Source organism: Vidua macroura, chromosome 4 (genome assembly GCF_024509145.1).
Source record: "Vidua macroura isolate BioBank_ID:100142 chromosome 4, ASM2450914v1, whole genome shotgun sequence".
NCBI classification, from domain to species: Eukaryota; Metazoa; Chordata; class Aves; order Passeriformes; family Viduidae; genus Vidua; species Vidua macroura.
In genome coordinates, this window is record NC_071574.1 from 25,092,697 (window position 1) to 25,110,837 (window position 18,141).

At 38.9% G+C, this 18,141-nt stretch overlaps 2 protein-coding genes across 2 annotated transcripts in view; both read right to left on the reverse strand.

The window, feature by feature from the left end:
• Window positions 1-877: 877 nt before the first annotated feature.
• BDH2 (3-hydroxybutyrate dehydrogenase 2) lies at window positions 878-14,975 on the reverse strand. Its single transcript, XM_053974966.1, has 10 exons — window positions 14,868-14,975; window positions 13,403-13,483; window positions 11,800-11,878; window positions 8,302-8,398; window positions 7,665-7,773; window positions 6,451-6,511; window positions 5,673-5,786; window positions 5,095-5,153; window positions 4,301-4,393; window positions 878-3,005 (listed from the first exon to the last, which is right to left on the reverse strand). Exons 2-10 carry the CDS (start codon window positions 13,472-13,474, stop codon window positions 2,952-2,954), a joined length of 738 nt encoding a protein of 245 aa, XP_053830941.1. The 5' UTR covers window positions 13,475-13,483; window positions 14,868-14,975; the 3' UTR covers window positions 878-2,951.
• A 1,218-nt stretch (window positions 14,976-16,193) lies between these two features.
• CENPE (centromere protein E) overlaps window positions 16,194-18,141 on the reverse strand; it is a 39,016-nt gene continuing 37,068 nt past the window's right edge. Inside the window, exon 45 of the mRNA XM_053974965.1 lies at window positions 16,194-17,878. Within this exon, the coding sequence (XP_053830940.1) occupies window positions 17,781-17,878 (98 nt within the window). The 3' untranslated portion in view covers window positions 16,194-17,780. The remainder of the gene's footprint in view (window positions 17,879-18,141) is intronic.

An 18,141-nucleotide genomic window follows, 5' to 3' on the forward strand; every position in this document is an offset into this window, starting at 1 on the left:
AGCAGCTGCAGCTGGGGATGCCGCCAAGGGCTCCCGCAGGCCTTGCTGAATGGGTCCCCGCAGGAAAGGCAGCAGGAGACGGGCCATGGTCCGAGCTGTCAGGGTGGTGGGAGCCATGGACCAGACCTGAGCCCATCCAAGGCTCTGGATACCCGTCAGGGCACCCAGGAGGAAGATTTTTGTCTCTTTCGTAGCCAGTCCCCCATGAGATTCACTGCATCCGGTACACACGAAAAAGGCTTTCTGTGCTGCCTTTCGCATGGCTGTGGGAAGACGCATGGGGAAGCTACACGCAATCCTTCAACCCAGACTACAGCACCGGAGGACGTGGAGATTTGGTGCAAGGGAAGGGGTAAGGAGCTAATGCTCATTCTGCTCTGGGTGCACACAGACAAAAATGCACTGGGGCAAGCAGGAGAATTAAAAAACAACCCCCAACCAACCAATCTCTAAAACCACCCCAAACAAGCACAACTTGCATATTTATGTTGTTCCCATGCCGGCATTTTGACTTAAAGCAAGTTCGTCCGCCTCATTTGTAAGTGCACATGAGGTAACGAGATGTTCTCTCAGACCTTCTCTTTTTCTCAACCCTCAGTTTGCAAGCTGCACTGAGTCCATGTGAAAGCCAAGTCAAATACCACATGTTGCTACTTTGCTCCTGGTATCATCACACAGAACTAAGCTGACTACAAATCCAAGAGAAAATGAAAGCATTTTTTGATCAGATGAAATTTTCCAGAAGAACTCAGAATCAGGGAAGTCTATTCCTCCCTCTCCCACAAGAGAAAATTTTGACCTAGAATCTGAAAAGTCAAAAAGCCTCTTTATATTATCACTGGTGTGGAAGGAAAACAAAGAGAATTACCCAGTTCAATTAAAAACAGACTAGGGAATTAGGTCACAAGAGCATTAAGAAGCATTTTCCTTTAATAATTCCTGCAAGTCTGCTGAAAAACCTCATGACATTGGAACAGTTTCAGAGTTGCAACTGTTAACTACTCCATGAAAAGCACTGCTAATAAGGCAAGAGGCAGCAAGCTCTGCTGATTTTTACTTTTCTGGTCCACCAGATTTTTGGCCTACCACTAAAGAAACCCTTTGTGCCTTTAGTGCAATTTAAAGGCAAGTGGTACTTATTTTCTTGCACAAGTGCTTTGACAACAACAGCAGCAGCAGCAGCAGTGACTTTTCACCCTGAGCAACCCTATACTGGAATCACCTACAACCACTTCTAAGGAAGCTTAGAAACATTAAGTAATGATGGTTAATGTGCAATAAGTATAATGAATTTTCTCTCAGATTCTTAATTATATTTTCAGAATACACAGTACATGTTCCCTGTGTTACTGCAGTGGTGAAATTTTCTCTTTTCAATGTAAGCCTTCTGCACCTACTACAAAAGAAGGACTTTGGCTTTCATATTAAACTCTGAAACCATTGAAATAATGTCCTGCCAGCCTCAGTTTTTAACAATTGAATTTATGTCTGTGAACATTTTTGGAGCCATTTTGGATAACTTTGGATTTGTGCCCCAGCTTGATCCTGCTTGGCTGCCAGGGTCACTTGATTGAAACATTAGATTCTCTAAAACCCCATAAACAAACTACACAAGGTCAGAATGCTCCAACCATGATTAAAGGTAAACGTTAAGCCCATAATAAGCCCAATGAAATCAACGTTCACAATATTTTTCTCATTTGTAAAATCTAGATTTACATGCAATTATTTGAAAATAAGAGGCCAGATTTTAACTAGATGTGTTTCATTATCTTTGAAATCAAGTAATTTATATTAATGCTTCAGCTGATACTGAAAAGCTTAAGCAGTAATTTTATAAACATGGCAGTTTATGTTGCTACAGAAACACACAGACAATATTGTACATTTTTCCTGTGCTTTGATTACTGATGAATCATATTAAGTAGTATTTAGTCCTTAATTCCTCCCTCACATATATATGTATATATTGTATAAGAAGATATGTATTAAATTACATAGACCTTCATTTATGAACTAGATAAAAGGAGCTATGTTAAAGGTAACAATATTTATAGGCAGTCAGACCATGTAATTCATGTTGGTTTTAAGCAATATGTTAGCAAAACAAATTCTTTGTGAATTCAGGTTATTCATTGCCTTAGATTTCTGGGTCAGGGCCTATGTTTTTTCCCAAAGTATGAAACTTGACAATAATAGGTTTCTATTTCATGAATCAAAGCTACCACGTGCTATCACAATAAAAACATCAGCACTACTCTTGTAGAAACAGTCCTTTTCAGGGACATTTTGCCTTGTGCTTTAGTGTGAGCTGTATTGGTACTTGAGAAGAAGGCACAGAGCACTAAAGTGTAGCACCTAGCAACAGATTTTACAGAATTTGCCCAATATTAGTACATAATTTTGGAGACAAATATATTGGCTCTATCTAGAGTGGTAAAATTCATTCCTTTTGCTTTTGTGCCACAAGTCAAGTATATTCATGAAGATCCACCCCTGTATTTAAGAATATTCCTCTCACATAAAACCCCATCTATACCTGCTAGCATATTGCCCTTGCATAGTTGTTCCTGTACATGAAAATCTAATTGTGAGTATTTAATTTTCAAATACCTCATAAGATGAGAATGAATAGTTAATTCCTTTCACTCAGATCTTGCTTAAAACACAACTCAGATTTTGCAAATTGAATAATATTTTTGGCCTCCTTAAATCTTAAACATTAAACTGCTGTTCTTTCATGTTTTTGGAGTTGCCATAAATTGAAGCCACATGAAGTATGTTTTACTGTAGTGTTTCTCTATTTAAGGAAAAGCTAATCAGTAAGATCAATCTAGAGACAACAGATTTGTTGGGAAAGACATCACATACATGATCTCAATCTTTTCAAGAAACACCATCCTCATTTTTTGCCCATCATAATATGAATTTCCATTTGCAGGTAGAGTCAATCACAAGCTCCATCCTCCATCGATGATTAATTCATTACCAGTCACATAGGCAGACTGAAATTACATAAAATAAACAATGATTTCAAGTAATTTTTCACAGCTATTAATTACAGGGAAATACTTTTTCTTTAAATTAAAAAATATGCTTTCTTTTTGTAAAACAAAAAAAAAAAGTATATAAAAATACCTGAGTAAGTAATATACTATTTAAATAGAAACAAACATAGAAATTGAAGCCTTTTATTTAATTCAAGGAAGTGTGACAAAAGTATTACTAGAGGCATTAAGATGAGACTGCATCCTGAGAGTACAAATTTACAAAAGCTAGACTTTAGATATCTTACCTGAAGGAGTAAATACCTCACACTGTGATGTTATTAGGTCTGTTCAGCTGAGCAGAATCTGACCCAGCCAGCCAATCATTATAATGGGACATAACTAAAAAACTTAGATTATATGGATAGTGGGGTAAGCATTGGAGCTGTTGACATTCTTCCCTATGTCACTGCTGAAACATGCCAAATATATTGAAAAAATGGAATTCTATTTACACACCATTGAAAACCCTGTGAACAGACTGGAAAAAAATATTAGCATTATGGAAATACTAAAACCAAGATTTTGGTTTTAGTATTTCCATAATGCTAATAGACTACTGATAGATTACTGATAATCTGATAGTAACTGACAGATACTGATAGATAGCAACATTAGATAGACTACTGATAGATAGCAACATTAATACTGAACTAAATCCATTGAACTATTTTGTCATGGACATTAGGACTGCTGGACACTTCCAGACAAATCCAGTCCAGTTTTTAGTCTCAGTAAATTTATAGCAGCTGAAATAACGTTGGTGTGTGCTCATTAGTGTTGGTGCTGTTTGCAGTGCTCATCAAGAGTCTGGTGTGTAACAACCACAGCAGGTCTGTTGTTTTTCTTATGCTGGGATGGCAGATTCCCCCTGAGCATTAGCTAAAATCTTCAGCAGCTGTACTAATTCTACCTCCTTAAAACACAATCTAGCCATGGTGTGAGCTTGGTAAAGCTGACAAGCTCATTTTGTTCACCATTCAGGATGACCTGGGGTCAGTCAATTTGCTCAGGTAACATGAAACCATCAGGCTATGGCACCAAATACATAATGCCTTGCAATCACTGTCAACATTCAGAATACCTTGTGTATTGCAGGATGAACTCAGTAAAAGAACATAGTTTGGTTTTTATTTTTGTAATAATCCAGCTCAAAGAGAATGTAAATTGTCCTGAAACAAATACCTTCTCTACTGTGATGCAGCAAAGTAGCATGGGATTCTGTGACAGGACATTTTATTGTTCATACTTACTTCATCAGAGGCCAAGTACACAAAGAGATGGGCCACTTCTTCCACAGTAGCCATCCTGCCAGTCTTCTGTCTGGCTAGAAAGTCTTTCAATGCCTGGATATACAAGAGCATTGGTATACCAAAAATGAAAACACAATTATTTTTACCTATTGACATCTACAAAGCAATATTGGAAACAGGCCTCTAGTCATAACTTCCTTTACTGCACTAAGTAGGGAATTAAAGCTGGAAAAACAAAATCAGCAGGGATGTGAATTTCAGGTTGAAAAAAATTAGATGACCTTCAGAAAGCAGCTAAATATCTGGTTCCAGAATAAAGCCAACAAAATCCTTCTTCCTTTGGTGGTAGATATTCCCATGTCCTTCAAATGAGAACTTGCCATTATATGATAAGGATGGTTAAGCATCCCAAATAGCGTTGAAAAATGCATAGGCCAGAATGCCCTGTCTATACTGTTTTTGCACTTCCTTGAGGCTGACACATGCCACAACAGAAAATGTCCTCTGCTTTTGCACTGCATACTGTAACCAACACTTGGAGTTCCTTCCATGGATGAGAGCCCCTCTACATTCACTGAGCATATTATCCTTCTGAGGCTTCAGTTCTGGTCTGGCCATAAGGCTTCTGTCTCGAGTTCAAGCTGACCACACTTTCAAAGGAGACATCAATATTAAGTTATCCACAGTACTCTGAAACTATTCTTGAATATGGGCAGAAGTGCAGCTATATATTCTTTTTTTAAAGAGAGTTAAACACATATACATATGACCAAGGTAATAAATTGCTTTCTCACCTGTTCTGGGTTAGGCCGGGCTTGGATTCTTTCCTGTAAAGATGGTGTGTCAACAGTTCCTAAGAAAAATTTTAAATTCAGTGTTAAAAATTAACTGTATCAGCAATCACAACAGAAGTTTATTTGTTCTATATGTATGTCTGAACACCTATGTGTAACTTAGTAATATAACTCAGGAGAAAGACTGCAAAGCCACCAATAGAGCACAGAATTTTAAATTTCCATAGAAGGCAAGAGTTTTGAGAGTTAGGTTCAATACATTTTGTATGGTTAAACAATGGTCAGACTGTTAGCTAGCACTTGCCTGCTTCTAACTTCTGAGACTGCATCTTTGGAAAAAACCATTCAAATACTGCATAATGTATGTATGTGCAGATACTAGGTTAATCAGACTAAACATCCAGTTAGCCACAGAATAACAACTTTGCTATATTAAGCCTTTCAAGCATGCACTGTTCTTGTAGACTGCTGGTAACTTCAGCTACCACTTGCAAGTCTATTCTTTATTAAAAAAGCCAGACTTAATCTGGCCTTCTAGCATCTGCTCCTAGATCACAGGATAATGTAAGAACACTTACCAGGACATATGCAGTTACATCTGATGCCTTGTTCAATGAAATCAGCAGCCACAGCCTTTGTTAGCCCAATAACTGCTGCCTTTGAAGTACTGTAGACACACCTGTTCACAACTCCTAACAGAAGGTCCATGTTAAGGCAGCACAGAAACAGAGTTAAAAAGGAAAAAAAGAAAGAGCCAAGATTGTTCAATATGCACCTGCTTCTGGACTCCAGCATTTCCTGTAGCAGCTGTAGCCTCTCCATAAGGGTAGGCTAGCTGGAATGCAAAATGCCAGAATTCTACTCAGGTATACACCAGAGGAAAGCACACAATCTTTCAATAGTGGAAGTCTGGGGACTAGTATAGAAAATGTAACAAGCAGCAAAGATTTAGGAACAGCAGAAATCCATCTGTTAGTCATGATCAGGCTTCTTTTGAAAGCCTAGTTACAGCACTTGCATAATTGTCATTTCTTCATTATATCTCTGAAGAACATATGTACCAAGACAGCCCTAGAAGTAATATCTTTTTAGTTAATAAATACTGGTAAAAAGAATGCTACAAAACATTGAAAAAACTCAGAGGTAAGGATCTTGGAGTTTCTACAATTTTCCATCTGTGTCCTTGCATTTATGTTTGAGTTGAATGTGTTCACTTATTTTTTCCTAACTGATCCTTCTATAGGATTTAGAAATAGCTTTGAATTTAGAATGTCCACTAAGTTCAAAGTTTATACAATATTTATATTGTATATCAATCGCCTTAAAGATTTGTATGAAATCTAGCAAGCTACTGACCTTTGATGCTGGATGCCACAGAAGACATATTTATAATATTTCCAGATTTCTGTTTAAGCATCTGCAAAAGAGTACTTACATCACTCAAATGCAAACTATTTTGTCATCTGCAGGTTCAGCAAAACAGCCCACAGCAACTCACAGAACAGCCCCACATGCACTTGATACACAGGGCAACAAAGCTCAATTGGCATGGGTAGGTGCCATTGACTAAAGCAGTAAAAGCAGAGTCTGAAATTCTCACTCAGTTCCCCTGAGCCATGTCAGGATTGCAAACTATGCCAGGATAGGATTTTTCCCTTGGTTGCCACCTCTCAGTCATTGCCCTCTTGTCACGACAGTAAGTTACACCACACAGACATCTGCCCACACCATCTACCAATGCAGCAACTCACTAATCTCACTCAAACTTTCCTGTATTGGAGAAGACTAAAGCACAAAATTCTAGCATCTATGAATTGTAGCCAATTTTCTTTAAGTTACAACCTTTTTAGGCATCCTAAAATCTGATATACCTGAAGTTCTTAAAACCCCAAACTTTGAAAACTAAGAAAAAACCCACCTCCAAACAAACTAAAACCAAACCAACCATGCAAAAAGAACTGCAACAATACTGGCAAGAGTAGCTGTCATCCAGTCATGGTCACAGTTTTCAAATCTGGCCTTTGCATTTATGGGAATGCAAACACTTTATTCAGTCCACAAGTTTTTGTAGACCCAAACCAAGTGATTATAAAGCCAAGAAGTATCTTCAAGCTGCTACATTAATTGATCTGTTGTGCTCTAATCAGCATGTTAGTATCAGCATCCCTGAATTTTTTCCCAAGATAATCTCCAGAGCTGTATAAAATTCATATTAATATAGATGATTTATTAATACTTTGTAGCAGTGATATTGTGCAGCTGTGTGCTGTAGTATAATACATTAGCACTGTGTTGCAATGGCTCCCTCACTGCTCTGCTTTAAGTGTGAAGTATTTTAGCTAGTTTACATAGGCCAACTCCCCAAATAAATCTTCTCTACCATATCTGTTAGATAAATTGTCTACTTGAAATATTATGCAATGCAGAGAATGTTTTACAGCAGGATCACTGTAGTCTAAGGGCTCCCCTATCCAAAGTGGCATGCTTGTATTTTGTATATTGTCACAGTGCAACAGTTCTGATCTGTCATGCTTTAAACAATGCAGCAGAGATGAGCAGCCAAGCCTTGCCTTTGGAAGGAATGTTTTGATCATTAGGTACATGCTGCGAACATTGAGGTTCATTGTGAAGTCCCAGTCTTGCTCCTCACACTCCAGAATGGTTCCATGATGAACAAACCTAGAATGAGTGCATGAAGTGGATTACTATCTGTGGTTTACATTTCTATGGCCCTTTTTCCACCACTGCTTTGTAGTAATTAACTTTTCCAACCTTGAAAAGAGGAGGATAAGAGCTCCTTTGAAGAATGCAATCAGCAGTGTATTTCTTCTGATAAGCATCAAGGACACAAAACAGACTCAATATGTGCAACAAAATGATGGCAATAGAAGAACCACAAAAAACAAACAAAAAAAAAAAAAAAACAAAAAAAAAACAAACCACTAACAAACCATCACACTAGCAAACTGTACAAAGGGCCAGAACCATCAGTACAGGGTACCCACAGAGTGAGCAAAGCATAAGTTCCAGAGCTGGGTTATGTGGCTGTGCAAAAAAAGTTCAGTTTTGATGAAAACACATGGAGGTTTGTATTAAGAGTATAAAATCCATTAAAACATAACAAATAAAATGCATTGAAGTAATAGAAGTAGTTCTGGAGGACAGGGAAAACTGGAAATATAGTAGTAGCAAAGAGAATCTGCTTACCCTGCAATGTTGCAGAGGACATCAATCTTTTCAATCTCCCTGGCCAGATTTTCGATCTGCTCCTTTTTGGTGACATCCAGAACCCGTATTTGAATGCCTAGAAAAAACACAGCATTTGTTTCAATGTATTTGATTGAGGATTAGCTGAGTATTTTTCTGATGTGCTGAAGATAGCACTTACAGTTCAATTCACTCAATGATTAAGTTAGTGCAGTGGTTCATTTTGGACAACATATCATGCTATTTAAAATTTCAGGAGGGAGTTAAAATTATCAACTCTTTTAATTGGTATACAGCATGACACAAGCACATGAGCTAGCTTAATTTACCATAAAAATATTCCAAATAAATTTTAATTCCACTATACTCTTACACAGAACAATTATAGAACCTATAATCATAATCAGCTTTCATACTCATTATCATTGAATAACACCTGGAGCTAGTTACATGTGTCTTACAGTGCCACTACATGCCACATTCTCATGTGTAGTTGATGATATTATGAATGAGCTTTATGTAATTTAATTAATAAGGAAAAACGATTTTGCATAAACTATTAAAATCATGAGGGCAATCACACTGGAACAGGGTCCTGCAGAGGAAATTCCATCCTTAGGGATGTTCAGAACCTAATTAAACACAGCCCTGAGCAACCTGCTCTAACCAGTGCCACTTTGAGCACTAGATGGAACTACATGGCCTCCCAAAGTCTAACCCAGCAGATATGATTCCATGAAACACTGTAAAGCTGTCTGTAAAGCAGCCAAGTGTTGTCAAAGGAGAATTTGATTTGAAATGGATAAAACCCTAGGATTTTTTGAAACCAAAGCAACAAGCCCATGAAAAGGCTTTCTGTGCCTTAGTTAAATGATAGAGACACTTTTGAAGAGATTGGTGTATTCGATCAGACTACAGGCTGATGATTAACATCACGTTAGAATTACCACTCCTGGATAAAATCAAAGACCTCGAAGTGCCAAGTCTTGATGAATTATAGATTGATTAATCATATGTCTAAAGGATGGAAATGGCTCTGAGTATGTGGAAAATTATTTCTTTCCTTGTGAGCATACTAGCAGAGGAAAAAAATGTAACATTTTCCCAAATACTCTCAGAAGGAACCTGAAAAGCCCTCCAAGTTCCCAAACAATTACGAAGGGATTTCTTGTTGTGAACTCCAGTTGGCAGAGCCTGATATTCATGCTAAAAGCTGTGCCAGCTGTGGTTTTGTGTAGTTTACTATCAGCCTTTAGTAGGAATTCTTTAAATCCACTTCTCTCAAATCAAGTTCGAAGCATTTTCAGCTGTAAACTCTATCCAAGTCTTATTTTTATTTCAATATTGAAAAAATACTTTTTAATGTAATGTTCCACTGTGATTAGAAATACATCTGTGCAAAATGCTTCTTGAAGCATCTTCCTGTGGTGTCAGTACAAAAACAACCTTCAGGCTGAACATTTATACAAACAGAATAGGTGTACCTACTGTTGCTAGAATTAAATTTCTGAAGACACATAGATTCTACAGGACAGTAGGAATGCATTAAAAGAAGAAGCCAAATATGGACCATAGAAATGCAAGACACTAGGTCTACCTTTTTGTACAGTGGGATGTTCTCCTGATCAGAGAAAAAAGTATTTTGTGCCTTCCAGAGTGATGCCCTTGATAATTAGCCTAGTGAACCCAAAAGGTAACTGAAATGGGTGCTATTCTAGCAAACAAATATCAATTTCTTCTGTGACACAATAGGAGGGAGGCAGGAGCAGGGATCCCCACCCCCGCATTCCCATGGCTCCCGGAAACCCAGGAGGGAGGGAAGCAGGGGGAAGGGGGAACAGGAGCAGGTTTCTGAGCCTGATCAGAGGTCCAAGACAAGCTTGTCCCAGAAACAACATCCATGAATGCTGAAACACAGCTCAAGATCCCTGAAAAGCCCAGAAGCCACGTGGTTGCCTTGGCTGCCGTGCCTCCAAAGAACATTGTTCCGAGGCAGCCTCCATCGAAACGCCAATGCTTCCACCGTGATCAGAAGGGACATTTTATAATCCAATGTCCATTTTTGGGGAGGGCACCCCCAGGGACAGTGGGAGTGGGGAGGGGGACCTCACTTTCCCAAAAAACTGAAAAAGGAACGCGAATCTGCCTCGTGTGAAGATAAAAATAAGGCAGGCCACAGCACCTCAAGGGGAGCGGTGATTTATCAAGTAGTGCAGGTGGTGATTCAAAACATCAGAGTGCCTGTGGGTGCAGCAGATGACCCCACCAATCAGGGGGGTAGCATCAAACCGCAGGTGCTACAAGGAGAAAAAAAAAATCTTACATCTCTTAAAAAAATATTTTTTCCCCAAAGCCACAGAAAAAACCCTTCCAGCCACCCCAGTCCGTTTGTGTCCCCAGTTTCACGTGTTTGTAATAAAGTTGTTGTCCCAGTTCTCCTATCCCCAACCACCCAGGGAAAAACCAGCCCCAGCATCATCGCAGCAAGCCCTCTCCATCTGCAAAGGGCAGCCATCGCAGCAGCAGAAGAAAACACCTGGAGCAGAAGCTGAGTGAAGAAGCAACCAGACGAGCAGCGAAGACCAAACAGCCATTCTTTTTTATATTTTGAAAAACAGGGAGATGTTGCATCCCAGGTTTGGGTTCAGATTAGGGGTTCTGATATGTGGTAGTTAGCCGGTTCTGTGTACCCCCGTGCACCCCCTGTGTTCCCACCCCCCCGCAGTAGTCTGCTCCAGGTTACTTACCATTGGAGCTCACCATGCCAGTCCTATAACCATCGCCCTGTCCACTCCTGAGAGTTCAGTGTCTGTCACCCCGCTCCCGCAACCCCATTTGTCCCGGAGCCTGGTCCACCCCTGTCGTGTCCCGTTGGTCACCCCGGTCGACGTCACTCCCCCATAGCCTGCCCCCATTGGGCGAGTGGGGCTTCTGCCTCCATCGGCCCGTCCCCTATAACACCCTATGCCTTCCTTTGTTCCGGGCCATTTTTGTTCACGCGGGCGCGGGGGAGCAAGCCGCAGCTTCTTCGTCGCAGCTCCCCGCGGCAAGTAAAAGCTCTCCAGCCTCCCATGTGGACGGAGCAGACAATTCCTTCCCTCTTCATCTCGCCCCTCGCGCGGCAGCAGAAGCAACCAGCCCTACCCCAACATGCGGAAGGCCGAAGCGCTCAGGACTCTCACAGTGGCCCCGGTCCCTGCCGAGAAGCAGCGCCCATTCTGGGCTCTACGGAGCTGCCTGGGACCGGGAAAAATAGCGCACTGTCGCAATTCTGCACGTCTGAAATAATATTCTGATATGCTGATGTTGCAATATTTTACAAGCTAAATCTCTGTTATTTCACACCACAGCATAAAGCAATGCAAACATTGAAAGAACTAGTCTGGATATTTTCTTTTTTTCTGTCTTTTCCAAGCTTTCCTAACCTCAAAATGTACCTCAGAGAGCCTACACAAAACTTGTAAGAGCTGAACTAATGCCTGCTGTAGGGCCATTTACCTGGATATTTCCCCAGTTCTTGCAGTTTCGACTCATTGATGTCTGTAGCAATGACTTTGGCTCCTTCTTTAGCAAAAGCCTGGAGAACACAGGAGAAGCAGTTTATATTTAGATATTCCTGGTTGTACCAGAAATAAAATCTGTTTTCTTTTCAGGTGCTTTTTGGCTTGAAATCGAAGCTAAGCCAAGCTGAAGGCAGCTGATCTTTGTTTCCATTCTGGGCATATCAGCAAGTTGCACGCAATTATGTAACTTTGTGTGATAAGACAGATTTAAGGTGTTTTCCCTAAAGGAAGGAATACATAAATAAAGTATAAGAACAGTAACCAGATGAAGATAATGGATATTATTATTGCCATTATTAGCTGCACTAGTAAGCAATGAACTGTCTGTATTGTTAGATTTAAATCTAACTAATTTAACTTTAATTTAAATCTATTGTTCGATTTTAAATTTAAGTTATGAAATTTGACAGGTAAAGGCAGAAGTCATAAACCAGGATTTTTTTAATAAAATCCTTTGTATCCAAGTAATTGGAATAGAACAATATTAAAAGCAGCATAACTTTTGATATTTAACCAGAGACATTGCTTCATTCTTGATGGTCTCCTCAAAAGTCTCTTTCTTTTTATTGTGATTACTGATAAATCAACAGCTAGTGAAGTAAAGTCTGTCAAAAGTATTCTGACATCTTGGACTGTAGCCCCTAATCTTCAAAATACATGTCCCAAGTGCAGTTTAAGAGGGTAGTGACATTAAACATACCAGCCTTCCATGGCTTGTTGGATATTTACAAAGTGAAACCATCTGGAAGATTACCTGCTCCTTGGACTGAGTGATTCATGTAAGAGCCAAGATAGCAGTCTTCTGTGTTCTCAACCACATGCATGAGAAACTAACCAGTCTGGTAAAAATACTACAGGAGCTTTTCCTGAGCTGTTAATTACATTACAGAGATAATGAGATAACTCAACTGCATTTTTTATTTGCCATGGAAAAGGGAAGTAGCAGGAGAAGAACTGGTCAAAAGAAGTTACAAGCTAACTGGAAAGTTAATATGTATATTGAATTCTGTTTAACAGTAATCGAACAAAATTTGTAAGGGGTTTCCTACAGTTGCTCATTGTGAACAATATGTTAGTATCATGTGAACTTGGTTATGTTAATCCTGAATATAGATAAAATACCTTGGCTTTACTGTAGGGGATCTTCACAGTATCCAGACTTAGACCAGGAAATATTCCCTCTATCATCTCTATTTTCTCCCAGAACAAAGCAACAGAGATATTGAATAAAAGGTACAGACAGTACCAACCATATATTGTTAGAAAAGCAGATGCAGCTGTCCTCAAAGCTTGTTCTTATCCTCATCTAACATCTTCACTCAGAGTTGAATATTTTCATAAATTGGAACAGCACAAAGCCTGCATGATATAGCAGAGTGGCTACATTATTCCCTGACTTTTTCACTATGTAGTTCTGGCTTCATCTATGGTTTATTAATTCAAGAACTAGTTTGGTGCAGGTATCACTGGGTATCATTGGACAAGCTAGAATAAGAGACCTTGCAGAGGCCCAGCAGAACAAACATTTTCCAACTTACAATAGCAGCTGCCCGGCCAATGCCCTGTGCTGCTGCAGACAACAGGATGATCTTCCCATCCAGCCGCCCCATGGTGCTGACCTGCGCAGGCATGGGATGGCACAGAAATTTAACAAAGATAAGCCAACATCACCCCTAGGAATCAAATACAAACATATCCCCAAAAGTAGACATGATCCAGGGTGTACTTCTGCCATCACAATTGTCCTGTTTGGGTGCCATGTGACCCTCAGTTTTCCAGGGTTCTGAGAGACAGGGCTGCCCCATTTTTTTTTTTTTTTTTTTTAGTTATACATAAAGGATCTTAAGAAGTCAAAAGGCATTTCAGCTCAGAAGTTAAGATTCATTATAACAGAAATTGGATTTTATTTTTTCTTAAATGTGGAAAAAAAAAAAAAAAGCCAGGATGAAACAGCAGTACAATAATTTGTAATCAAGCATTTCCACTGTCCATAGTATTCTCAGAAAGCAGGTCTGTCTTCTGTTTCTCTACAAACTTTTCAGTGTCTTAGACTGCAGTACATTCCACACAATGCCTTGGCTTTGGTATCTGCCCTCAGTTGTCTTAGGAATCTTCCAGCACAGCAGGCTCCCAGCCCCAGTGAAGCAAGGAAAGTGTGGGGGAATGAAGCTCCCAGTCTTGCCTCTTGTTCCCTGTTCTCAGGGAACACTGAGTGTGCTTGGGGCAGTAGGGAATCTCTAGGAGCTGCTACCTTAGTCTGGGTGGGGCAGCCAAAAGGCAAAATACAGCCCTGTTCAAGTGCTGTGTTAGATTTAACAAAATAAACAAAATACAACATGCAAAAATTTAAACAAACTAGTGAAAACAAATTCCAGGTCTCAAAGAACTTCCTAAAAAGTGATGTCCCTGTGTTCCAGTCACAGCATAGTATCTGGAGTTTCTTAAGTGTGTTCCCTATAATCAAAACTCCTGCATTTTCATAGTCTTCCGAGCAACTTTGTCTATGTAGATATGGGTGTAGAAAGGCATCATAAGAACAAAGTCTTTAAATATACACATAAATCCAACACAGCAAGTACTTCACGGGGAAATTAAAATAAAGGTGCCATAATCCTCCCTATGTTAGCAGCCAATGCTGTCCTCTAGAGATGCTCAAATACATGCTGTGACTCAGATTACTGAGTCAAATTTAGTGTCCCACTTTCTGAGTACATGATTCTTTTATTTTGATCAGAAATTAGATGTTTTTCCTGACAAAAGTTGCAGCAAAACTGTTTTCCTGAAGGTTACACATTCAATGAATTCTGAAGCAACATAATGCAAAAATTTTTTTCTTTCCAAAAACCACCTGGATCAGTTTGAGTACTTCCCCAAATCACCTTAACATGTGGGAAGCAAAATGCATTATAAATACATTTTTCAATCCAACAATCAGGTTTTATGAACATTTGGCATACTGTTTCTACGAAACATTTACAAATACATATTAATATAGTCACTCACCAAGAGATCTCAAAGAGCTTTGTTATATTTACTGACCCTTGTACAAAAGGAAGTTCTATGGGCTTTTTTTTTTTTTACTATGCTTGTTGGGATTTGTAGTCCAACTGCTAAATTTCTCTAGACTAATGTAATTTCCTGTTGAAACACTGAGATGCTGCCATCTAGTGAAACTCAGGATTTAAAAAAAAGAGTGATTTTTCTCCTGCACAGGAAAGGACACTAAAGTATCACCAGCATTAAGCTGACTCTTACAATGGGAATTCAAGAGATCAGTAGGATTCCCACCAAAAGGCCACAAACATGTTTTTCCAAACAATGTCTTTTTGCAATATAAACTATCAAATTCCAAACTGGGACAAAACTTATGTGATTATTTTTTGTTGTTGTTAAAACTGGTGATTTACCAACGTATATTTTGTTTCTTGTGGTTTAACATGCATGTACTAAGGCAGAATTAATATCATTAGACTGAAAAATTCTAGAACAAACTAATTTAGCTAGAAGTTCACACCAGACTTAAAGCTACCTGATAGTATTATTAAGGGATTTGGAGTCCTGCCTAAACATCAGTTAGTTCTCAGAAAAGCCACTTCTGTGGATAAACTGGGACACACATACACAAAAGTTCAGTTTATCCTGTCTTTCTGCTAAACTATGATAGTTTTTAAGACCTTCTAAATCAGCTCCCCAGTAAACAAAACCTGTAATGACTTAATTTGCTGAAAGAATTTATCCTTCTGCCCATAAGCTTTTGCCACCCGAATTCAGCCACAGTCCTGTTGCAATAAGTCTCTGCTTTTTTTAGTTCAATCACCAGAAAAATCACCAAACTTAGTTGTTCCAAGCAAGTAATAATTAACAAAAAAACCCAATAGAAATTGTAGATAGAAGAGGTAGATCTGTATATACACACCTTCTTTCCCAATTCTGAAAGAAAATAAGTCAGTCTAATTCATTTATTAGAACACCAAAATGCTGGTAGCCAAAGGAAATCTCATTCATCATAGTGGGAAATAAAGTAACAAACCAAACCAAACAAAAAAACAACCCAAAACAAACCCAGAAAACTTCCAACTAACCTCAAAACAAAAATAAAAGACAAAAACCAAAAAACAAACAAAAAACACCCACAAAACAACAAAAAAACAACAAACAAAAAACCAAACAAAAGCAAAACAAAACAAAAAAAAACCCTACAAAACCAAAAAAACACACACACACAAAAAAAAAAAACCAAAACCAAAAGCCACCAAAAAACCACCACAGACACACCAGCACTTTGCATTTATTCCTGTCAGAAAATAAATACCCATGGCTGTGGTCAGAAAGAAGACATTGCAGCAATCAACTCTGTAATGGTATTTATAACTTGTATATTTTTGGCTCATCACACCTTTAAAAGCTTCCCAAAACACATTCCAGGCCAGAGATTGAGATAAATCCTTGCACCTTCTTAGTAGGTACAGTAGTTGGCAGTTTTCAACCATTCAAAGTAAATAGGAGGTTGGTTCTTTGCTTAAGAAGTACATCCATGAGGTATCTAATCCTTGTGTGACTCCCCCAGTTCCAGTAACTGCTGAATGCTCAGGAACATGTCAGTACTTGTACCCATTTGCTTGTGTTTGGGTGACCCAAACAGGACCTCGCATCGCAGAGATTTATTAATATAAAATAAGGATGATGCTTTTGATGCAGCTATCTTCCTTAGGTATTACTTTCTCATCTCATGATGATTTCATCCTTAATGGAGTTGATTGCAGATTCTGAGTGCCCAACTCCTGTTTAGTTGGCAGTGGAGGGCACAGAGGAGAGGATCTATGTTTTAGACTTCAACCATTTTCTGATAAACTCAAAGAATTAAATAAAACTCTGACAACAGTAAACTTCTGCACAAGTAATTGCTGCAGAAGGTTATAAAGGATTGAGACAAGAAGAATAATAATGATGGAAGTGATGAAATCAGTATAAAAGATAGTAATTTGGTAGCATTTAGGCACTGAATGTTGCAGTCAGCATCCTTGGATCATAGCACAAGTGAACAGCAAAACCATTTTTACATATTTAACACATTAAATTTTATTGTGAAGTTAAAATTTCTTATATAAAACATACAAAATGTAGGTCTCACAATACAGATAAGTAGGTTATTAAGAGAGTCCATCTTGCCCCAGTGATCTAGTTTGTTTTCCCTTCACTAGAAGGGAGCAGCAGAAGAATGTGAAGTCCATTGCTTACTATTTAAAAAAAATCCAATACACAACTTCAGACAGGTATATTGAAAAAGGATGCAAAATTCAGAGTTACTCACGGTACCATAATTGGCTGAGCTGCAGAAACTTTTAAGGAGTTTAAGAGGAACCCTTGATTGTGTGCTCTACAAACAGAAGATCAGTAACTTCGGTTGCAGTGTCCAAAGAAGTCAAGATTGTGGTGAAAATGCAGTTTCTGTTGGCCTAAAGAAAATACGGTATAAAAACCACATGCTAAGAAACAAAAAGAATATTTCTTGCCAAGTCAACAGCACTCTGAAGATATAAATATCAACACCCTAGAAAAGGGCTGTTTTAGGAATGACAGAATGAAAAGCTTGAAACTGAGAAGTTTCACAGTAGATTAGTTTGTGATCCAGTCCTTTTTTCCATTTTTTTTCTTCAAATACATTAGCGTCTCTTTGCCATCAAAAAAATCCACATCAAAACACCTAAGCAGAACATCAACAGATTAGCAGGCTGTGGGACAACATCTGTTTTTCCATCTTTGTCCTCATATTTCAGCTTTCCAAGTTGCGGGAAGTAGAAACTCCAAGACAGCAAAGCTGGAAGAAGCTGACGGTTTTTAACCTGAAGCAATTTTCTTTTGTGTATGCAGATTGTGGCTGCAGGGACTGTAAAGGCAGCTTACGACAAAGCATCTTTACTGGGTGCTACAATCAGGGGCTTTATCTCTGTCTGAAGTCCCAAACAAGTGCTTAAGATGTTCTTCTGTGGACTCTGTGCCCGCAGGTTGTGTATCTGTACACAAGACAAGAACATTAAAGCCTTTCTCAGTTAGACAAGCAGCAGGAATACAGTGATTTAATCTTGATTAGTGATTTGTACATCAGCTATGAAAGCTTCCCTCTGAGGAGCTTTGTGTTGTGAGGAAAGCTGTACTGTTACCAAGTTGGCCATCACAAAGCCAACAGTGAGTCATGTTCCTTCTGGAAGTCTGCTACTAATACCTCAAAAACTGGCTACTCTTCAACATGTCTGCTGGGGCCTTCTGAAAATGAGGA

Coding starts and splice junctions, on each gene's coding strand:
- BDH2 (XM_053974966.1), bottom strand. CDS start 13,474: ATGGGGCGGCTGGATGGGAAGATCATCCTGTTGTCTGCAGCAGCACAG. Junction 6,512..7,664: donor TCAAAACATTCCTTCCAAAG/GCAAGGCTTGGC, acceptor ACTCTTTTGCAG/ATGCTTAAACAGAAATCTGG. Junction 5,154..5,672: donor ATGTAACTGCATATGTCCTG/GTAAGTGTTCTT, acceptor AATTTTTCTTAG/GAACTGTTGACACACCATCT.